This window comes from Neoarius graeffei, chromosome 25 (assembly GCF_027579695.1).
Source record: "Neoarius graeffei isolate fNeoGra1 chromosome 25, fNeoGra1.pri, whole genome shotgun sequence".
NCBI lineage: Eukaryota > Metazoa > Chordata > Actinopteri > Siluriformes > Ariidae > Neoarius > Neoarius graeffei.
Window position 1 is genome coordinate 49,990,910 of NC_083593.1, and position 24,736 is coordinate 50,015,645.

Here is a 24,736-nt window from a genome sequence, read left to right on the forward strand (position 1 = left end):
AAAACAAGCACACATAGCAAGCAGAACATGCATCACCCATGGTGGACCAAGGCCTGAGGAAACCGACGCCCAAAACTGGGTCTGGAGCAACAGCACAACCGGTGAATAAAACATTCAAACAAAGAACAAACATCAAACCATGCAATCACAGAAAGAAAAAGAAAGCGCTCCAGCAAGAAGCGGCAGCCAAAATGTGAACAGCGTACTCTCAACTGGAAACAGAAGTGTGACAGACAGTAACACAAAGAAAATGCCTCCTCAATTTGGAATTCCTTCTTGTGAACTCTCGTGATTGGTCCAAGTTTAGCAAGTCACGTCAAGTTAATATGGCTGCTCAGAGCATCAACAGTCAACAAAGTAGCACCTCTTGACTTTAAAGGAGTTCTTGAGTCTTGAATCTGAGTTCCTGGAGACTTTCTGTCTGCTCGAACCAATCTAGCCATTCTCCGTTTACCTCTGTCTTTAGCGAGGCATTTCCGTCCACAGAACTGCTGCTCGCTGGATGTTTGTCTTTACTGCACCATTCTGAGTAAACTCTCGAGACTCGTGTGTGTGTGTGTGTGAAAATCCCAAATCAGCAGTTATAAAAGAGTCAAACCAGCCATTTATAGTTTTTAAAGTCGCTTTATGGGCTGTTTTACAATCATGGTTGTCTTTTTGAATAACACCAACTAACTCCTGCTACTAGGTCCACTACTATGTGTGTTCGTATATACGCTGAAGTTTCTTCTACCTTATTTTACAGGGACACACCTATAACCCTATCTACAGCACTAATGTCTCTTATATGTTCTTATACATATGTTTAAGAGTCAAATGTGGCTCAGTTTTGACCTTGTGCTCATTTCATTTAATTGTACTTTAATTATTACACTTGGATTTTACTGGTTAAATTCACAATCGCATTTTTTTTTTAGCACTAACTAGGTTTTAAGGCCTGGTCCCACAATAACTCATCTCATCTCATCTCATCTCATCTCATCTCATCTCATTATCTCTAGCTGCTTTATCCTGTTCTACAGGGTCGCAGGCAAGCTGGAGCCTATCCCAGCTGACTACGGGCGAAAGGCGGGGTACACCCTGGACAAGTCGCCAGGTCATCACAGGGCTGACACATAGACACAGACAACCATTCACACTCACATTCACACCTACGGTCAATTTAGAGCCACCAGTTAACGTAATTTGCATGTCTTTGGACTGTGGGGGAAACCGGAGCACCTGGAGGAAACCCACGCAGACAGAACATGCAAACTCTGCACAGAAAGGCCCTCGCCGGCCACGGGGCTCGAACCCGGACCTTCTTGCTGTGAGGCGACAGCGCTAACCACTACACCACCGTGCCACCCTCCCACAATAACTATAACTGTGAATAAATCAGTCTCCTGCAGTTTGTGTGGTTGGTGCTCACACCAGATCGATAACGATCCCTATAGCCCAGGCCTGGGTTTATCCGTATCGGTGAAACTGCTTCTGGAGCGAGTTTTCCAGGCCTGGACCTGATCCGATAAAACATCTGACCAATCATGTAATTGTTTACGTTACATTGTCTGAACACGTGCTATTTTTCCCTGAGCATCTTTGTACATCCTTGTTGCATCATGAAGTCACAGAATACAGATTCACGGAAAATAAAAAATATAATCCAAAGCACGGATATTTTATTCACGGATATGTGATTTTCCGTGAAATATCAATAGTAAATGAATAAAGTAAACATATAAATGCAGGTAAGATATTTTAATTATGAACTTCGCCAGTCCAAACATTTAATTGTTTCAGACTTGTTAATTTTTTATCCGTGATGCATCATCCGTATGAAATCGGTAACCAATCTGTATTATACTGAAACGTCCGTGACCGATCCGTAAATTATTAGCATCCATGATGCATCCAGATTAAAATCCATAACCACTCTGTATTTTCTATCCTTTTTTATTATATTTCTGTAATCCGTGACCTATCCGTATTATATCACCCACTGGAGTGTGTTGTTTTGAAGTCCAAGCTGTACAGTATGACCCGGAATAATGTGCTACTACTTGGAAAAAACTTCCATGATCATTCCTAAGTTGCATGCATTTATTTCCCTGAGTGTCAGGACCAAGCGATATTATAGTCGGGATTATAGTTGTGGTGTTTCTGCTCCAGACTGGAATTAAATTCAGGTAGAGGGACAGTCAGAGTTGGAGTGATGGGTATAGTTATAGTTTTCGGTGTTGTGTTGTCGGACCGGGCCTTTACTTTGGGGTGTATACATTCATTCTCTTGTGAATGAAAGTATATTGAAGTGGAAGTTCCATTTTTTCATAAACTAAGTGCCTCAGACAGGATCCTTTATCCGTCAAAAATGTCCTCTCTGGAAGACAGTCACCATATGGTGAGGTTGTAGATGACTTTTGAAGAAAATATGTGCCCTTTTGAAGCAGAATACTTTGTTGTTGCACAGTAAAAAACAGGACTTGAAATAGATGCGAGACACATTTGCAGCGGAGCTTCACATGTGGTTGAAATCTGAAAGTCAAAAAGTGTCCTCGCCGGAAAACCACCAGGATCGACAGCACTTCAGTTGTTATTACAGTTACCACCGTGTACACACATCGCTGCACAGGACTTGAAAATTTGTACTTAACATACGTCATATACTGTACATTTCAACCGTTTTCCACTTTGTATCCCTTACTCTTGTGGATTATAAGAAAGGTGGTCAGTTTTAGAAATACACTACTGTATATGCCGACTTCTTACCACAAGTAACACGACCCGGATATGATCTACAGCTCTGAAATTCTGCAGTTAATTTCCATCTCAGAAGGTCGTTTTTGGCAGCAGAGAAACACAAAAATCTGAGGTGGACCTGAGAAGTGTACCCTGATTGTGAAAACTTTTCATATTCACGATTATGTGCCTATCAGAGGTGGAAAGTAACGAATTACATTTACTCACGTTACTGTAATTAAGTAGATTTTTTTGTGTAATTTGTAATTTTTTAAGTAGTTTTTGAAATGGGTAATTTTACTTTTACTCAAGTACATTTTGAACCAAGTATTTTACTTCGCTACATTCGAAAACCGCCTGTTACTGAGTAAAAAAATTAAATGCAGGGAAAAAAAAAAACAATCGGCCTAAACTGAAAAGAAACTGGCGCAGGCGCGCGCACGGAATATCCATATTAGCCTACATGTATGGTTGGATGATGGCTGGTGCTAAGGTAGCCGAGCAAGAGATAGAGGAGGTCATGGAGGAGGTTGAGGATTGCCAAGAAGAGAATTCCCGTGGAACAGATGCGCCGGACAGCGAGGGGAAACCCTTGGCCGTATCTCAGCCAGTACTTTGCATTCAAACGCAAACGAGGCAATAACATAATAATGCAATGCAAAATGTGCCTGCCCCGCCATACAGAGCTATCAGTCTACAAAACTTCCACATCAAATCTGCGGAAGCATGTGGTGGTAAGTAGATATGTGCATTTACCTGTGTATCCCAAACGTTATATTTATTGTTTGGTTAAAACCTTCCACTGTTGAGTAAAATGTGCCTTCATTATCAATTCTTTTGGCCGCCTAGCATCCATACTGATCACTAACGTTTCAAGTGAAGTAGCCTAAATGAAATGAATCACCTCACGTTTACAAATTTGTTTTATCAGAACGACAGTCAGAAATAATACGAGTGCGTGGTTTTAGTTGCAATTGGTCTCTTATGAAAAAATCCGAATTCCTGTATAGACTAGCTCCTGGGTTGTTAGCTGTAGCCTAGACTAGAGCTTTGGGAGGTCACTGATAGGCCATCAAAACATTTTCACTGTCTTGGATACTTTGTTTGAGTTTGGTTTTATTTTCTTTTTTTATTGTGGTGTTTGAGTTGGACCATACAATTCAGAATTTGGCACTTTGCTTAAAAATGTTTTATGGGGTGGTCTCAAAATAGTTTGCACATTACCTCTCGACAGGTTGTAAACATTGTGCAGTTAATTTGTCAATTATATTTTCTATCTAAGGAAGAGCACAGTGTTACTAAGGAATCGCTTAGCTGTCTTTAAATCGTGACAGCCCTGGACACTTTTTGAGTTTGGTTGGTTTACGTTTCATATGTGTCATTTAGTAAGTCTGCTTTAGATTAGATTAGATTAGATTAGATTAGATTAGATTAGATTAGATTAGATTAGATTAGATTAGATTAGATTAGATTAGATTCACTTTATTCATCCCACATCGGGGAAATTCACGTGTTACAGTAGCAAGAAAATGTCAAACAGATAACAAATAAAACTGAAATACAAATTAGACAAATGAAGGATTAAATACAGAGGACTATTTGCATTATCTACCGTGAAAAAGTATAGAAAAATTGCCTTATTGAGAGGCTCGGAAAAATCGCACATTACAGGTAGACTCTGTGTATATATACACGCATATATACATAAATAAAAAAGTTGGGACAAAGTACAACTTGTAAATAAAAATGGAATGCAATAATTTACAAATCTCCAAAACTGATATTGTATTCACAATAGAACATAGACAACATATCAAATGTCAAAAGTGAGACATTTTGAAATTTCATGCCAAATATTGGCTCATTTGAAATTTCATGACAGCAACACATCTCAATAAAGTTGGGACAGGGGCAATAAGAGGCTGGAAAAGTTAAAGGTACAAAAAAGGAACAGCTGGAGGACCAAATTGCAACTCATTACTGTAGGTCAATTGGCAATAGGTCATTAACATGACTGGGTATAAAAAGAGCATCTTGGAGTGGCAGCGGCTCTCAGAAGTAAAGATGGGAAGAGGATCACCAATCCCCCTAATTCTGTGCCGACAAATAGTGGAGCAATATCAGAAAGGAGTTCGACAGTGTAAAATTGCAAAGAGTTTGAACATATCATCATCTACAGTGCATAATATCATCAAAAGATTCAGAGAATCTGGAAGAATCTCTGTGCGTAAGGGTCAAGGCCGGAAAACCATACTGGGTGCCCGTGATCTTCGGGCCCTTAGACGGCACTGCATCACATACAGGCATGCTTCTGTATTGGAAATCACAAAATGGGCTCAGGAATATTTCCAGAGAACATTATCTGTCAACACAATTCACCATGCCATCCGCCGTTGCCAGCTAAAACTCTATAGTTCAAAGAAGAAGCCGTATCTAAACATGATCCAGAAGCGCAGACGTCTTCTCTGGGCCAAGGCTCATTTAAAATGGACTGTGGCAAAGTGGAAAACTGTTCTGTGGTCAGACGAATCAAAATTTGAAGTTCTTTATGGAAATCAGGGACGCCGTGTCATTCGGACTAAAGAGGAGAAGGACGACCCAAGTTGTTATCAGCGCTCAGTTCAAAAGCCTGCATCTCTGATGGTATGGGGTTGCATTAGTGCGTGTGGCATGGGCAGCTTACACATCTGGAAAGACACCGTCAATGCTGAAAGGTATATCCAGGTTCTAGAGCAACATATGCTCCCATCCAGACGACGTCTCTTTCAGGGAAGACCTTGCATTTTCCAACATGACAATGCCAAACCACATGCTGCATCAATTACAGCATCATGGCTGCATAGAAGAAGGGTCCGGGTACTGAACTGGCCAGCCTGCAGTCCAGATCTTTCACCCATAGAAAACATTTGGTGCATCATAAAACAGAAGATACGACAAAAAAGACCTAAGACAGTTGAGCAACTAGAATCCTACATTAGACAAGAATAGGTTAACATTCCTATCCCTAAACTTGGGCAACTTGTCTCCTCAGTCCCCAGACGTTTACAGACTGTTGTAAAGAGAAAAGGGGATGTCTCACAGTGGTAAACATGGCCTTGTCCCAACTTTTTTGAGATGTGTTGTTGTCATGAAATTTAAAATCACCTCATTTTTCTCTTTAAATGATACATTTTCTCAGTTTAAACATTTGATATGTCATCTATGTTCTATTCTGAATAAAATATGGAATTTTGAAACTTTCACATCATTGCATTCCGTTTTTATTTACAATCTGTACTTTGTCCCAACTTTTTTGGAATCGGGGTTGTATAAGTATGCATAAAAATAGCAGGCGTTTGTCAGTAAAGAAAAAAATGGATGATAGAATTTACAAGTTATGCCACTTGTACTTGAAAATGTTTTATGGGGTGGTCCAAACAAAGCTTTATACACTATACTGCCTGAAAGGTTATTATGTGGACTAATAGTTCATTAAAAACAATTTGATTTATGACTTGTCCTTTCTTTTTTTACATCAAATAATTGAAAGTAACTAAGTAACTTTTACTCAAAGTACATTTTAAATTGAGTACTTTTTTACTTTTACTCGAGTAGATTTTTAGATGGGTACTTTTACTTGAGTAGAATTTAAGCAAAGTAAAGATACTTTTACTTAATTACAATTTTTCAGTACTTTTTCCACCTCTGGTGCCTATACACTTTCATCTACTTATTATTATTATTATTGATATTGTTTTTTGTCTCCAGGCAGGTGTGATGCTTGGCGCAGTGGGAGCGTACGATTGGAACGGCACCGTCATCATGCAGTTGGGTAATCATACTGTCCAGCCCAAAAACAACACCTTTCACAACCCTCTAGTGGAGCGGCACGAAGGCATGGCCGGATACGTGGGTACGTCCTAAACCGAAACATTCTCCATCTCGTCCCATCGTGTCTCGACCCATTCATTCCACCAAGAGCCTTCTGGATTGAGCGTGTAAATAAATAAAGGGCACGTGTCATGTTCTTCCTGACAATTCCTCAGACAAGCAGAGAAACAGGGCTTCGGGTGCAGTCTAAACACTCCACTGTGTTCCCATAAACACTTTCCTGAGAGAAAGAAAATTCCACTGCTCTCTACACATCCCCTTTTAAGGAGCTTTCTCAGAGTCGGATGCGTCCGTGGGGTTGAACTGAAAAGGAGAGGAGTTTGGGATATAATAATAGCACATCAGTGAGAGGGAAAACTTTTGCTTCGGTTTAGCTGACACCATCAAACACCGCCTACGCCACGCAATAAAAGTTTAAGACTTTGAGTGTATTATGGCAAATTACACTCCAGCTGTTTTACATTCATCATAGTGTCCACAAGTGGAATGTGAGCTCACAGTAAAGCGTACCGATCTTCTTTTCATGTAGACATAACGGACAGATCTGAAGCTCCGCCCACAGGAAGGAACAGGAAAGGTTTCATGCAGAGATCTTCATTATGTGTTTGAAGAAAAATGTAATATATATCGAAAAATTAATAAAGTACGTGTTTTTCTTTAATAAATCATGTGTTGTAATTTTGGTTATGTGTTGTAATAAAGGTTACGATGTGCAGTCGGCACACACCCCGTCTGGAGTCCTCTACATCACCGGAGCGCCCCGATACAACCACACTGGCCGAGTTATTGTGTACCGCGTCAACGGGGAGAACATCATGGTCACACAGAACCTTGAAGGAGAACAGGTGCCCTGATATAACCCTGATATACTACATACACTAATGCTAAGACTGCTATAGTACTATATTCTATCCACATTCACTGGATATGAGCAGTCGTACGCTCTGATCTGATTGGCTACTCTACTACAAGGATATCAGCTCATATACCATGAGGAGAGAAAAACAAAATGGTGGAGCATGTTGCTGAAGCAACTGAGGACGAAATAAAAACTCTACTCGAAAACAACCCCCCCCCAAAAAAAAAAAAAATTAAGCAACAAAATATGGAATAACAGTATTTGATGATAAGAACATATATATTTTTATTTTTCAAGAATTATTATTATTATTATTACTGCATGTTTTTCACAAATTGCTCCCGTCATTTCGCCGGTTTGTTTACATTCTAAGCGGAAATGATTTTGTCGGATGTTGGGTATAAAGTTTTTATTTATCGAATTTGCTAAAAATAAAAATGGTTTGTTTCTCAAAATCCAGTGAATGTGGATAGAATAAAACAGTTATTCCACTCAATCTCGTCGTACATGGATTATAGACAACTCAGTGCTACGCGCCTCGTCAGCTATCAGCTCATGTACGACGAGATTGAGTGGAATAACTGTTTCATTCTATCCACATTCACTGGATTTTGAGAAACAGAGCATTTTTATTTTTATTTTTTGCAAATTCAATAAATTAAAACTTTATATAAAATGTCCGATAAATTTCCGCTTAGAATGTAAACAAACCAGCGAAATGACAGGAGCAATTTGTGAAAAATGCGATGATAATAATAATAATAATAATAATAATTCTTGAAAAATTAAAAAATAAAAAGATACGTTCTTACCATCAAATAATTTTATTCCATATTTTGTTGCTTTAATAACTGTTTTATTTATATATATATATATATATATATATATATATATATATATATATATATATATATACACAACCCCGATTCCAAAAAAGTTGGGACAAAGTACAAATTGTAAATAAAAACGGAATGCAATGATGTGAAAGTTTCAAAATTCCATATTTTATTCAGAATAGAACATAGATGACATATCAAATGTTTAAACTGAGAAAATGTATCATTTAAAGAGAAAAATTAGGTGATTTTAAATTTCATGACAACAACACATCTCAAAAAAGTTGGGACAAGGCCATGTTTACCACTGTGAGACATCCCCTTTTCTCTTTACAACAGTCTGTAAACGTCTGGGGACTGAGGAGACAAGTTGCTCAAGTTTAGGGATAGGAATGTTAACCCATTCTTGTCTAATGTAGGATTCTAGTTGCTCAACTGTCTTAGGTCTTTTTTGTCGTATCTTCCGTTTTATGATGCACCAAATGTTTTCTATGGGTGAAAGATCTGGACTGCAGGCTGGCCAGTTCAGTACCCGGACCCTTCTTCTACGCAGCCATGATGCTGTAATTGATGCAGTATATGGTTTGGCATTGTCATGTTGAAAAATGCAAGGTCTTCCCTGAAAGAGACGTCGTCTGGATGGGAGCATACTGTATGTTGCTCTAGAACCTGGATATACCTTTCAGCATTGATGGTGTCTTTCCAGATGTGTAAGCTGCCCATGCCACACGCACTAATGCAACCCCATACCATCAGAGATGCAGGCTTCTGAACTGAGCGCTTATAATAACTTGGGTCGTCCTTCTCCTCTTTAGTCCGAATGACATGGCGTCCCTGATTTCCATAAAGAACTTCAAATTTTGATTTGTCTGACCACAGAACAGTTTTCCACTTTGCCACAGTCCATTTTAAATGAGCCTTGGCCCAGAGAAGATGTCTGCGCTTCTGGATCATATTTAGATACGGCTTCTTCTTTGAACTATAGAGTTTTAGCTGGCAATGGCGGATGGCACGGTGAATTGTGTTCACAGATAATGTTCTCTGGAAATATTCCTGAGCCCATTTTGTGATTTCCAATACAGAAGCATGCCTGTATGTGATGCAGTGGCGTCTAAGGGCCCGAAGATCACGGGCACCCAGTATGGTTTTCCGGCCTTGACCCTTACGCACAGAGATTCTTCCAGATTCTCTGAATCTTTTGATGATATTATGCACTGTAGATGATGATATGTTCAAACTCTTTGCAATTTTACACTGTCGAACTCCTTTCTGATATTGCTCCACTATTTGTCGGCGCAGAATTAGGGGGATTGGTGATCCTCTTCCCATCTTTACTTCTGAGAGCCGCTGCCACTCCAAGATGCTCTTTTTATACCCAGTCATGTTAATGACCTATTGCCAATTGACCTAATGAGTTGCAATTTGGTCCTCCAGCTGTTCCTTTTTTGTACCTTTAACTTTTCCAGCCTCTTATTGCCCCTGTCCCAACGTTTTTGAGATGTGTTGCTGTCATGAAATTTCAAATGAGCCAATATTTGGCATGAAATTTCAAAATGTCTCACTTTCGACATTTGATATGTTGTCTATGTTCTATTGTGAATACAATATTAGTTTTTGAGATTTGTAAATTATTGCATTCTGTTTTTATTTACAATTTGTACTTTGTCCCAACTTTTTTGGAATCGGGGTTTTGTGTGTGTGTGTGTGTGTGTGTGTGTGTGTGTGTGTGTGTGTGTGTGTGTATACATATATGTGTGTCTGTGTATCTTTTAAACATCCATGGTGTCTCGCTCTGTTTGTGTGTCAGATCGGATCATACTTCGGCAGCGTCCTCCAAACACTGGACGTGGACAATGACTCGTACACAGACCTCCTGCTGGTGGGAGCGCCCATGTTCATGGGGCCTGAGAGGGATGAACAGGGGCAGGTCTACGTCTACAAGCTCAACACGGTACTGAGAGAGAGAGAGAGAGAGAGAGAGAGAGAGAGAGAGAGGTCAAATTCTCAGAACTGTGTTAATTTTTTCACTATTTTTAATAAAAATCACAGGGGCAATGTCTTTTTTTTTTTTTTCAAAATGTCTCATTTCAGAATTTTCTTTCATTTTCAGTCTGGTGCCTTTAACTCATCTTAACGCCAAGACTGAATCCCAACTGGCTTTCCATTCCCCATTTACAGGTTACCATAATTATTGGCACCCTTGTTAAAGAAGGGTATAAAAAATGTCTTTCAGGTTCATTAACTGGCATTAGGAAACAAATCTAGGCTTTTTTTAACATACAGTACTGTGCAAAAGTCTTAGGCACCCTATTTTTTTTCATTTAATTTTGTTATAGATTTCTATTTTATGACTTCTACGTTATCGAGTCAAAACATTACAAAAAGGCGGCACGGTGGTGTAGTGGTTGGCGCTGTCGCCTCACAGCAAGAAGGTCCGGGTTCGAGCCCCGTGGCCGGCGAGGGCCTTTCTGTGTGGAGTTTGCATGTTCTCCCCGTGTCCGCGTGGGTTTCCTCCGGGTGCTCCGGTTTCCCCCACAGTCCAAAGACATGCAGGTTAGGTTAACTGGTGACTCTAAATTGAGCGTAGGTGTGAATGTGAGTGTGAATGGTTGTCTGTGTCTATGTGTCAGCCCTGTGATGACCTGGCGACTTGTCCAGGGTGTACCCCGCCTTTCGCCCGTAGTCAGCTGGGATAGGCTCCAGCTTGCCTGCGACCCTGTAGAACAGGATAAAGCGGCTAGAGATGATGAGATGAGAATGAGAAGCGTTCGTTCATTTTCCAGCACAAAATTAAATGTTAGACAAAAAGTTTGTAAAACTAAGAAGCAAATGTGACAGTCAAAGTGTCCAGAAGAACTGTGGCTGGTTCTGTAAGATGTTCAGTAAAACCTACAGCTCATTTCCGCATAAATCTGCACTCACTGGACCTTCTATCTTCACCCAATCGTGTAATACCCTCTATATGTCTTCCATAATGATATGATAATTTATCCATAAGCTTCAATAAACCCATGTTCCAAATTTCTGACAGTCCTGGTCTGTTTTTTCTGTATTGCTGATTACTCAAAGCTTTAAATCCTGTTGTTGTTTCTGATGCTGTAGTACTGTTTGGTTCCACAGGAGGGCATGTTTGAACACGAGATGACCCTGCGGCCGGTAAACCAGACGTGCTGCACCGTGCACTCGCACACCTCCTGTACGAGTGTCAATAAGAACGAGCCGTGCGGCGCTCGCTTCGGTACATCCATCGCCGCTGTTCCTGACCTCAACCTGGATGGCTTTAACGACATGGTGATCGGGTCGCCGCTGGAAAACGACCACCGGGGGGCGGTGTACATTTACCACGGCACTGAGCGCACGATACGAGAAAAATACGTCCAGGTAATGACAGGAACTGAGAGAACGGTCTGTTAAAGACTCAAATCAGCCAAGCTCAATTTATCGTAATGACAGTCAGAATGAGAACAATGTTTGTTTGCGAGGAAATAAATATTTTATACTTGACAGTGTGTGGAATTGTTTAAAAAGGTGACAGAAACAGACCGAGATGTAAACATAGTGTCAGTCATGTCATGGGTGTGTAGTTTTCTGTTTTTAATACTGTTGTTGGTTTTTTTTGCCTCTTTCTTATTGCTATAAAATATATTCCGACACAGTTGCCCATTTAGTATTTATTTCCTGGATTTAGCCATTTGTGAGGACCAAAAGTCCCAGTAATGATGATAATACATGAGAATTTGGAGGTTATGAGGACATTTGGCATAAAAAATGCAGCTTTTTTGTGAAAAAAGTGAAGATGTTTTCCTGGCTACTGTGATTAAAGGGAGGATTAGGTGTAGACATTATCTACAGTAACGATACAGTAATGATCAATTCTGATAAAAACTCTAAAATCAGTGTGTGTGTGTGTGTGTGTGTTAGCGCATAGCTGCTGGAGGTGACGGCGACAAGATGAAGTTCTTTGGTCAGTCCATTCACGGAATCATGGACTTAAATGATGATGGGATTATAGACGTCACTATTGGAGGTATCGGAGGGGCTGCGCTGTACTGGTGAGTGTGTGTGTGTCCCATAATAGAGTAGTGTGTTAAATTAACAAATCAGTCCTTTTCCCACCGCGACTCTAACCAGCGTAAAGCATTTACTGACGGTAATCGAAAGCGGTAAATTTGCACTACGCTCCTGTGTTTATCAAAAAACTGGAAGAGATTTGAAGCAGAAATCTGTGGTTGGTTGAAGAGAGCAACTGGACTTGCTTGAAGATTCTTGAAAACGTTTCGCCTCTCATCCTAAAGGCTTCCTCAGTTCTGTCTGACTAATAGGGAGTATCCAGTATTTATCCTCTCATGGATCATCATAGAATCCGAATCAGAATGCTGATGGCTGCATTGTAGGTGGCTGATAAAAGATGTCTTAGACACCCACCTCTGTTCAATGATGGTCGTTCCAGGTTGACAAAAATGAACGATCCTCTCTGGCTAAGATGTCTGCCAGTTTTCCGGAAGTCCTCTCATACTCCCGCACCAGTCCAAGGGATCTCATCCCAAAGTGCGTAGAAACATATCTGTGAAGAATCTCAGGGTGTATTCAGACCAGGATAGTTCGATAGTTCACTTGCTTTGGTCCAAACCAAAAGTTTTTTTTATTTTTTCATTTTGGTGCGGTTCGCTTTCACACTGTACATTTTAGTAAGCGGACCAAAATCTGTCAACAAAGCCACGCGCCCTGAGGTCGTTCAGCTATTGGTCAGAGACGACACGCGCACAAAGCGTTAAGTTCAAAAGTAGTCATGGAGGCTTTCCGTGCTGTTATTCTTTTCAATGTCATCAAAGCTATATGTTTTTTCCAGTTTTTACTGTTTTCACAATTGTGCGATTACTATGCTGTTGTACAAGTAATTTATCAACGACGACGACAAAGGGCAAGGCGGCTACGGAGGATAGCGCTGATGAGCGCACATCATGTTGTGACAGTTCTGGCTCTTCACGCGATAGATGAATTTCTTTTTTGCATCACTAGTACCACCACTTTTTGAAAGAATGTCCCTGATTTTAATGTAGGTCTGACGGAGTTTCTTCACTTTTAGCCGACATTGTTCTGGGGAGCGCGTGAACCCCTTCTCCTTCATTTTCTCACTGAATACAGCAAACACGTCGGCATTTTTGTGTGTTCTCTCCAAAAGCTCAGATATGTGGACATCTGCCCATATATCCACAAGGGTACGCGTTTCTTCCTCGGCCCACGTTTGCCCCCTACTCATTTTTTGTACTCTGTAGTCTAGCCTACCACTGGTCTGAATGACTGAACGACTGTTGTAAGGTTCCCTTGACAACCGAAATGGTGTTTGCACTTTGCGGTGGAGTGTCAAGACTTTGTTTCCCATAATGCTCGACAAACGACGGAAGCTCCCGAGGTACAAAAAAGCAAAACTGTCGGATTAGGTCCGGTCTGCTTTCACACCTCCAAAAGATCCGCACCAGGGTTCCTTTGGTCCGGACCGAGTCCGACCTTGCAGCTCGGTCTCGGTCCACTTGTTTGGTCCGGACCAGAGTTCAGTGGTTTGTATTCAGACCAACCCAAAAGGTCCGGACCAAGGGAAATTTGGTTCGTTTGGTCGTTTGGTCCGGACCAAACAACGTAGGTGTGAATACACCATCAGTCATCCAGGTACATAGTAATCTGTGGTTGGTTGAAGAGAGCAACTGGACAGAACTATTAGTCCCTATTAGTCAGACAGAACTGAGGAAGCCTTTAGGATGAGAGGCGAAACGTTTTCAAGAATCTTCAAGCAAGTCCAGTTGCTCTCTTCAACCAACCACAGATTACTATGTACCTGGATGACTGAGATTCATCACAGATTTGAAGCAGAAATTTACAGAAGCGATTTTGCATGAAAGTATATTAGGCTTACATTATACACCCATCCATCCACCTGCTGTTCTGTTTTGTGCAGTTCTCTAATCAGCCGATCCATCGACAGCAGCACAGTGCATCAAATCATGCAGCTACAAATCAAGAGCTTCAGTTAATGTTCACAATGTTCAAACATCAGAACAGGAAAAATTGTGATCTCCTAGTGAAGTGTGACTTTCTTTCACTGTGGCATGGGTGTTGGTTTGAGCCAGATGGACTGGTTTATTTGAGTATTCCAGAAACTGCTGATCTCCTGGGGTTTTCATAGATAACCGTCTCTAGAGTTTACACAGAATGGTGCAAAAAACAAGCATCGAGTGAGTAAGTGACAGTTCTGTGGGTGGAAACAAACGCCTTGTTGATAAGAGAGGTCAGAGGAAAATGGCCAGCTTGAGAAGGAAGGATATAGTAACTCATACAACCCCGATTCCAAAAAAGTTGGGACAAAGTACAAATTGTAAATAAAAACGGAATGCAATAATTTACAAATCTCAAAAACTGATATTGTATTCACAATAGAACATAGACAACATATCAAATGTCAAAAGTGAGACATTTTGAAATTTCATGCCAAATATTGGCTCATTTGAAATTTCATGACAGCAACACATCTCAAAAAAGTTGGGACAGGGGCAATAAGAGGCTGGAAAAGTTAAAGGTACAAAAAAGGAACAGCTGGAGGACCAAATTGCAACTCATTAGGTCAATTGGCAATAGGTCATTAACATGACTGGGTATAAAAAGAGCATCTTGGAGTGGCAGCGGCTCTCAGAAGTAAAGATGGGAAGAGGATCACCAATCCCCCTAATTCTGCACCGACAAATAGTGGAGCAATATCAGAAAGGAGTTCGACAGTGTAAAATTGCAAAGAGTTTGAACATATCATCATCTACAGTGCATAATATCATCAAAAGATTCAGAGAATCTGGAAGAATCTCTGTGCGTAAGGGTCAAGGCCGGAAAACCATACTGGGTGCCCGTGATCTTCGGGCCCTTAGACGGCACTGCATCACATACAGGCATGCTTCTGTACTGGAAATCACAAAATGGGCTCAGGAATATTTCCAGAGAACATTATCTGTGAACACAATTCGCCGTGCCATCCGCCGTTGCCAGCTAAAACTCGACAGTTCAAAGAAGAAGCCGTATCTAAACATGATCCAGAAGCGCAGACGTCTTCTCTGGGCCAAGGCTCATTTAAAATGGACTGTGGCAAAGTGGAAAACTGTTCTGTGGTCAGACGAATCAAAATTTGAAGTTCTTTATGGAAATCAGGGACGCCGTGTCATTCGGACTAAAGAGGAGAAGGACGACCCAAGTTGTTCTCAGTGCTCAGTTCAGAAGCCTGCATCTCTGATGGTATGGGGTTGCATTAGTGCGTGTGGCATGGGCAGCTTACACATCTGGAAAGACACCATCAGTGCTGAAAGGTATATCCAGGTTCTAGAGCAACATATGCTCCCATCCAGACGACGTCTCTTTCAGGGAAGACCTTGCATTTTCCAACATGACAATGCCAAACCACATACTGCATCAATTACAGCATCATGGCTGTGTAGAAGAAGGGTCCGGGTACTGAACTGGCCAGCCTGCAGTCCAGATCTTTCACCCATAGAAAACATTTGGCGCATCATAAAACGGAAGATACGACAAAAAAGACCTAAGACAGTTGAGCAACTAGAATCCTACATTAGACAAGAATGGGTTAACATTCCTATCCCTAAACTTGGGCAACTTGTCTCCTCAGTCCCCAGACGTTTACAGACTGTTGTAAAGAGAAAAGGGGATGTCTCACAGTGGGAAACATGGCCTTGTCCCAACTTTTTTGAGATGTGTTGTTGTCATGAAATTTAAAATCACCTAATTTTTCTCTTTAAATGATACATTTTCTCAGTTTAAACATTTGATATGTCATCTATGTTCTATTCTGAATAAAATATGGAATTTTGAAACTTCCACATCATTGCATTCCATTTTTATTTACAATTTGTACTTTGTCCCAACTTTTTTGGAATCGGGGTTGTATAATCACTCTTTACAGCTGTCCTGAGTAGAAAAGCATCTCAGCTTGCAACAGCAGAACACCACGTTGGGTTCCAGTTGAGTTCAAGAACAAGTTTCTACCGGTATTAAAGTGGCCGGTGAGTGTATGTTAGCTACATTAGCCTTATAGCTCAAAATAGTAGAAAGGTACATGCTTATAATGAGACTAAACGAAAGCAGAAGGTCTTGATCAGAGACTCGAACCCACAACCTTCTGAATATCACCTGAATATCCTCAGGACATTTTTTTTCTCGATTCACGTTTGTTCCTGAGCGTCTCTCACTGCTGAACATTCACATTTTCACTCCTCATTTCCAAACCCAAACTGCACAGGAATTTGTCATTCTCCAGAGCAAACACGAGAGCCCGGCCATGCTTCCTTTTTTAGAGCCGTGTGGAGTTTAGTTGCAGAGGAGATCCAAGTCGCCCACTCACATCGCACTCGCATCCCTCCTTCCCTCCCTCCCTCCCTCCCTCTCCGTTCCTTACTGCGTCCCTCGCTTCCTCCTCACAGCTGCTGCGGATCTACGAATTCAAGGGAACTCCGCTGCCTCGGCTCTCGACGATCCTCCACCCAGTCTCTTGGGATTTTCATTTGCATGTCACTGTTCGAATGTGGAGCTGTTAATGGGATAAAGGTTTCCTGCTTTCATGGAGAACATTCAGTTCAGAACATTCAAAACCTGGAGCAGAGACATGGCGGGAGAAGTTCTGAGTCATGACGCTAATGTTGCTATTAAGTAAGAGAAGTTTACAGCTACCGATTTAGCATCGAGTAAACTGCATTTTTATTTTTTGATTTAGAGAAAAACTTTTACGCATGAAGCATTCCATGAGAAACAGAACAAGTTTTCAAGATTCTCGCTCCTCCAAATTGTCTTGATTCATCCATATTTCTAGTTAACAGTCCCTGTGTCTGAAATCGCTCCCTACTCACTATATAGGGCACTATATAGTGAGGACGCCATTTTGTAGTGCTGTCTGAAACCTTAGTGAGGATTATTTACACCCTATATAGTGCACTCAAAGTATCCCACAGTGCATCACGAAAAGAAGTGTACAACCAGTTCCTCTCGAAGTTTCTTCCTCATGTCGTCTGAGGGAGTTTTTCCTCAACACCGTCAGCTCAGGCTCGCTCAACGGGGATAGATTAAGAATGAAATTAGCTCATGTTTAAAGTCTTTAATTTTCTATAAAACTGCTTTGCGACAGGGCGGCACGGTGGTGTAGTGGTTAGCGCTGTCGCCTCACAGCAAGAAGGTCCGGGTTCGAGCCCCGTGGCCGGCGAGGGCCTTTCTGTGCGGAGTTTGCATGTTCTCCCCGTGTCCGCGTGGGTTTCCTCCGGGTGCTCCGGTTTCCCCCACAGTCCAAAGACATGCAGGTTAGGTTAACTGGTGACTCTAAATTGACCGTAGGTGTGAATGTGAGTGTGAATGGTTGTCTGTGTCTATGTGTCAGCCCTGTGATGACCTGGCGACTTGTCCAGGGTGTACCCCGCCTTTCGCCCGTAGTCAGCTGGGATAGGCTCCAGCTTGCCTGCGACCCTGTAGGACAGGATAAAGCAGCTAGAGATAATGAGATGAGACTGCTTTGCAACAATGTCTGTTGTTAAAAGCCCTATAAAAATAAACTTGATTTGACTAATAGTTTTTCTCCTCTTATTCTTGCATTTAACAATGTGAAACGCCCACAAAACATGTTTCTGTTTTCAGAATAGAATTAAATAGGCTATTAACAGTTGTTCCCTCACCAACGTGTCTTTTTTTTTCCTTCTCTTGAACTTAATAAGACAAAAAAACAATAACGCAGGCTGTCATGTTACTGAGAAACCAGAAAGCCAAAGTTCCTGAAGACTTTCCCACAGGGGGACACTTAGACTATTTAAAAGCCCTGATACTGGAGACTCCTTCCATCCATTATCTGTAGACACTTATCCTGTTCTACAGGGTCGCAGGCAAGCTGGAACCTATCCCAGCTGACTACGGGCGAAAGGCGGGGTACACCCTGGACAAGTCGCCAGGTCATCACAGGGCTGACACATAGACACAGACAACCATTCACACTCACATTCACACCTACGGTCAATTTAGAGTCACCAGTTAACCTAACCTGCATGTCTTTGGACTGTGGGGGAAACCGGAGCACCCGGAGGAAACCCACGCGGACACGGGGAGAACATGCAAACTCCGCACAGAAAGGCCCTCGTTGGCCACTGGACTCGAACCCAGGACCTTCTTGCTGTGAGGCGACAGCGCTAACCACTACACCACCGTGCCACCCAACCCATCTGGCAATAGACAAGAAACAATCCAGGGCAGCCGTCAAAAGCAGCAACGTATGCCATACTGCTACTACTACTACATGTGGGCCGTCCTTCATAAATGCTGGTATACTATAGAAATGATAATTTATTAGAATGTATAAGTGAATGTATAGAATGTATAAGTGCATTTAATATAAAGGTTTTATTTTAAAAAATCGTAAGAATCAGCTTCTTCTCTTCAATGGAATTTGAGAATTCAGCATCACTGTGATGCAATTATTTTTTGTCACAGGTCTCGGGATGTTGCTGAACTCCACGCCAACATGAGCTTCGACACCAACAAAATCAACATACAGCAGTCGACGTGTAAAATCCACAACACGGACAAAGTGTGCATCAAGACCAAAGTGTGTTTCAGATACATCGTCAAGTCCGAAAAAGACACGAACCCAGAGACATGTGAGACATGTAATATCTCGCTTCGAGTCCAGACTCTTATAATTCTCTATTTCTATACAAATCGATTGTTTATTGGACTTGGGAATAAATACAGAAAAAGATCATTGACCATAGATCCGAAAAGGTTCGTGCACATGAATGCTGATGTATCGTGTCTCAGCTTATAACTGATTCACTTTCACTGTATTGTATTTCCATACTTTCTAGAACAAGCCTCAGGTCAACATGGTGATTAACTAATATGTCCCAACATGAACTTTCAGCAAAGATGAACACAATTTCCACATCAGCGATTTTAACAAGCTACTTTTATTTTCAAATTCCTTTCAGTTACTGACAGGAGGTGTAAGGTTAGATACAAATATAGTAAAACCTCTGTGTGTGTGTGTAGTGATCCACTACACTCTGACTCTCGATTCTCTGCGTGCCATTGCAAGAGGAAGATTTAACGGCACAGACGAAAGAAAAATCCAGAAGAACGTCACCATAAGAGATATTCTGTGCAATGAACTCTCCTTCTACATGTCGGCAAGTAAATCAGTCCACGCACACACGCACACACACACCTCTTTCTATCCTTATAAGGATCTTCTACAGTATACATAGTTTGCACATGACGTCACAGAGTCGGGGATTCCCTAGTGGCAGCCATCTTGGGGGTCAAGCTTACCGTACGGGTCACTGAGCACACATTGTAATGCGCGAGTACAAAGTCTTCCAAGCAGGCTATTTAAAGCTAGCAATGGTGCACACCTGTTGTATTCACGGCTGTCGTAATAGGTCAGATGATGACGTCAAGCAGAGCTTTTATGGAATTCCCACTGTACGGGAGCACGAAGGCGAGCAAACAAAGAAACTCAGCATACACAGGAGAAATCTATGGCTTGCGAGAATCAACCGCAAGGATTATCAGCCTTCCAAACACAGCAAAGTCTGCTCCAATCATTTTATAAGTGGTAAGTTGTTTAAATAAACAATCAATTGCAAATCCGTTACAGTCCATGAAACATAGGAAGTATAAGGATGAGAAAAAAACAGTGAATCGGAAAGCTGCGCACATTTGCGCAGCTTCGCGCAAATGTGCGCAGCTTTCTGATTTAAATCAATTCCTATTTAAATCAACTCGATATTATACACACACATATTTATATGCAGTGTTGAGAGCTCTAAAATTCCAATGTTTACATACCTTGGCTGTAATTAGGACACGACTGTCACTTGTTTTTATATGGTGGACTTCACGGACCCAGCCACAGACAAAATAATTGTATGACTCCAGCGACTTGTATGCTTTGAGGTCGTCAAGTGTGTAGGCACTTTTACTATTCACGAAATAGTTCACAATATCAGGGTACGATATGGATGGCAGCCCTGCATAGTCACTTGAAAATGCATCTTTGTCCACTTCGTAGGGGTCAATTCCCCCAATCAAGGCCAGTTTGGCTGCATACCGTTGTCGTGAGATGTCATCCAATGTATCTATATACTTCCGTTTGCTTGATTTTGCCGACATTGATCTTTATTTTAGAAAACTGACTATATAACTTCATAAATTCGTCCGAGATAACGTAGCCGGTAATAGCGATGGTCCGTTTTGTTTGCTCCACAAGATGGCAGCTGGAGGGCGTTCCCCGGAATGCCGTGACATCAGTGAAAACTATGTATTGCTGTAATTATCACTATATCCCTGTTAAAAATTTATATATCCCTGTCCCTGAAGTCAAAGCTGTCAGATATTCGTAATCTTGTGGGGTCATTTCAAAGATAAAAAGATACAGGAGAAAAAAAGAAAAAACACAAAAACATGGCCATACACACACACATGCTCACACACTTATACTGTAGCCTCAGATTCCTGTTCTTGGCTGACAGGAGAAGAACCTGATATCATCTTTTGTTATTGTAGCTGAGATGCTTTTCTGCTCACCATGGTTATAAAGAGTGGTTATTTGAGTTATCAAAGCTTTACTATCGGCTTGAACCAGTGCGCGCTTTCTCTACCAGTGTTCGAAATACCCGTCTGCAGTCTGCATTTTGCAGAATGATTTTCAAGATTGCAGAAGAAAAATTAAACAACCTGCAATTTTGCAGAATGAAAAAAATCAGGCTCGGGATTCAATGGTTCTCAATTTAGCAAACTAGCGGCGCTGTAAATAAACTGAAACCTGCGCCGCGCGAACCTGACGGCGTTTTCCAGGTCAAAGTTGAGCGATATTTATGTAATACCGACGAAAGGTGACGACAACCAAATAAGGGCAGTTGCCATTTTCCAATGTAAGATTTCGTCACTTTTAATACCTCACAGCAAGAGGGTCCGGGTTCGAGCCCCGTGGCCGGCGAGGGCCTTTCTGTGCGGAGTTTGCATGTTCTCCCCGTGTCCGCGTGGGTTTCCTCCGGGTGCTCCGGTTTCCCCCACAGTCCAAAGACATGCAGGTTAGGTTAACTGGTGACTCTAAATTGAGCGTAGGTGTGAATGTGAGTGTGAATGGTTGTCTGTGTCTATGTGTCAGCCCTGTGATGACCTGGCGACTTGTCCAGGGTGTACCCCGCCTTTCGCCCGTAGTCAGCTGGGATAGGCTCCAGCTTGCCTGCGACCCTGTAGGACAGGATAAAGCGGCTAGAGATAATGAGATGAGATGAGACGTCACTCAGATCCGCGATGTATTTCATCTGAGTTTTTCAGCACGAGAAGATAAACTTCATATATTCAAGCCAACGTATGATGATCTTTTTATTATATCGACACATTCACAAACAAAAAGTACCCAAATTTATCAAAACAATTCATCGATATGCTCACGAGTGACATATAGAGATTTATGTCACGGTTTTGGATCTTGATGTAACTCATATGAAAAATATGAGTGGCGTATTTCCCAGTAAAACACTCGTGTCTATATAAAATATATTTGTATTGTTGAAAGCACAAATTTCCTCTCGAGAGTTTCTAAAGAGCTGTCTTTGGGGTAAAGTGGGCAGAGCTTTAAGCAAAATTGTTTGTATTACTTCACCAGTTTAGCAACACAGTAATAATTTCAACTTGGCTCCTGTGCTGGTGTTGTGTTTGGCCCGAGATGTTCTCCTTCTGTTTTGAATGTTTTTCCCCAAAAAGGAGTGTTGGCCTGATGGTGTGTGTGCGCGTGCAGATCTGTACACTGAATTCACTGAAAACATTACACTGCACATTCATTAACAGTTTTCACATCACGATCTTGTTGGTTTAACCGAACTTGAACTCAAGTGACGTTTTTAGAACTGTTGCAAGAATATAAAGATCAGAAACAATCATGTCTGGAGTGTAATGTAGAACAGAGCGTGCGGCATCAAAGGGAAGATCTCAGCGAAATTACATCCAGACCTTTCAGAAACACAACAGAGGATTTTTCTGTCGATTTAAAAAAAAAAAAAAGCCAAGATAAACAAAAAAGAGAGACCAAAATTCTTCCTCAAAAGTTTTCGTTTGCCTTTTAGTGCCATAAACTGTGAGAACTCCACAGAAACTTGTCCCAGTTTTGTGTGATAGTTAGATTAGCCGAATGCTAACTGTATCAGTAGCTTGCTTTTTCACTGTCGTAGTCTGACATTGTGCTAAGCATAAAATACTGATTTTAACTACACAAGATAATAGTTTGGCAAATTATCAAAAACAAACATCTGTCTGAATTTACAAAACTTTACTAATGTTAGCTTTATTGCTAACTTTCCAGCTGTAGCTATCGATCTGATGCTAAGAAGCTAGCCTGGTTGTCAAGATAGTTAGTTTATATACTCATCTCATCTCATTATCTGTAGCCGCTTTATCCTGTTCTACAGGGTCGCAGGCGAGCTGGAGCCTATCCCAGCTGACTACGGGCAAAAGGCGGGGTACACCATGGACAAGTCGCCAGGCCATCACAGGGCTGACACATAGACACAGACAACCATTCACACTCACATTCACACCTACGGTCAATTTAGGCTACATCCACACGACAACGGCAACGAGATGTTATTAAAAAAAATATCGCGTCCAAATGGGCAACGATCAGTAAAATATCAGGTCCATATTGCAACGCAACGCTTGCTGAAAACGATGCAATACACATGCCACACCTCTAGGTGCGCTGTAAGACGGTCCCTTCGGAGACACCAGAACAATAGAAGAAGTAAGGACGCATGCGCATAAACTATTATGCGCGAGACTTCATATTAGCCACAAAGTCAGAAAAATCTGTTCGTAAAATTACGTTATAATGACCAAATACAATGAAAAGTATTTTTCCAGTCTCACCTGTGAAAGGTAATCCCATGTGATCTCGTTTGGACGGTAAACCTGTTGGTACAGTTAAACACAGCACATGAATGAGGCATCTTTATTCTCCGCTTTGACCCATCCAATATGGCAGCAAGGATGACGTATGATTCTATGCGGAAGGCGGCGTCTTTAATGGTCCGGAATAAATTGAATGCTGCACGTTGATGGATTAATTTGTTGTTCTACACCCTTTTTGAGGAATGTATTGTAGGACTTAAACCAACATCTGAAGAGGTGAGATCGCTCCTTTTTTTCCCTATTTTTGCTGGCGGGATTGACTCTGCCCTAAGGGCTATTCTCTCTCTCTCTCTCTCTCTCTCTCTCTCTCTCTCACTTTGCACCATTACACAATAAATATTCACAGTGAAAATATTTTGTAAGCGCGTTTCATGAACCAAGTTATAGGATTTGTTGACAACTTGCATCGAGTTCGTTACACTTCTACTCGGCGTGAAGCACATGTGGTTGTGACGTCATCGTAAACAAATCCGTTCTACTCATCCAGACGACTTCGCAACGGCGCCGTTGCCAGATCTTTCCACTCTGGAACCCGTTCTCAAAAGATTTAGTTTTGGGGCACCTAAAACGCCGGTGCCGTGTGGATGCCAGGCCGAAACGATAAACAATTTTATCGGATTCATCTGAATCCGTTGCCGTGTGGACAGGGCCTTAGAGTCACCAGTTAACCTAACCTGCATGTCTTTGGACTGTGGGGGAAACCGGAGCACCCGGAGGAAACCCACGCAGACATGGGGAGAACATGCAAACTCCGCACAGAAAGGCCCTCGCCGGCCACGGGGCTCGAACCTGGATCTTCTTGCTGTGAGGCGACAGCGCTAACCACTACACCACCGTGCCGCCCAGTTTATATACTCCTGAGGAAAAAAAAAATGTTCCAAAAGCTGTTATAGTCATCGAGGTGCAACATTCTACTTTCTTCCTTCATGGCAACTTTCCAGAAATTTCCAGAACACAGTACATTTATTCTTATCACTCCAGCTAGCATCAAGAAAACACCTGTTTGATATTGAGTATCTTTCACTGTGTACAATTTTCCTCTTCATTGTGTTGTTTGTTTGTCTCTCTCTCTCTCTCTCTCTGTCCTTTTTTCCTCTTTCTTTTATATATTGCTAACAAATTCCTAATTAATGTTGAGCGGTTTTGTTAATCTTATTAAGTTCCCTAGCATGCTCTTCAGCTAATTATCATACAATTAGCGATAGTTGCTAACAGGTAAAATGTTGTGTTGTGTTGTGTGATTGACATAACTGGCTGTGAAGTTAAAAAATAGATGAAATATGAAATATTTGGACCTTTATTTTGTTCAGCTGTTTAAAAAATAATGGCTGTAATAATCACGACAGCTCTTTCTAGTAGACTCAGTTTTGGACCTGACTGTAGATAAGTACGGCTTGATTTAAGGCTTCCTGAGATTTAATGAGGCCAGAAAGGTCATGACCTTGACAGATGTGCCATGGTG

The 24,736-nt window shown here is 41.5% G+C and overlaps 1 protein-coding gene across 2 annotated transcripts in view; it reads left to right on the top strand.

Moving 5' to 3' along the window:
• Positions 1 to 24,736, top strand: part of itga1 (integrin, alpha 1) — a 173,375-nt gene that overhangs the window by 106,240 nt on the left and 42,399 nt on the right. For both annotated transcript variants that reach the window (XM_060908884.1, XM_060908883.1), the window contains 7 exons: positions 6,466 to 6,610; positions 7,291 to 7,433; positions 10,091 to 10,234; positions 11,404 to 11,664; positions 12,205 to 12,335; positions 18,796 to 18,962; positions 19,354 to 19,490. In XM_060908884.1, coding sequence (XP_060764867.1) covers positions 6,466 to 6,610; positions 7,291 to 7,433; positions 10,091 to 10,234; positions 11,404 to 11,664; positions 12,205 to 12,335; positions 18,796 to 18,962; positions 19,354 to 19,490 — 1,128 coding nt within the window. The remainder of the gene's footprint in view (positions 1 to 6,465; positions 6,611 to 7,290; positions 7,434 to 10,090; positions 10,235 to 11,403; positions 11,665 to 12,204; positions 12,336 to 18,795; positions 18,963 to 19,353; positions 19,491 to 24,736) is intronic.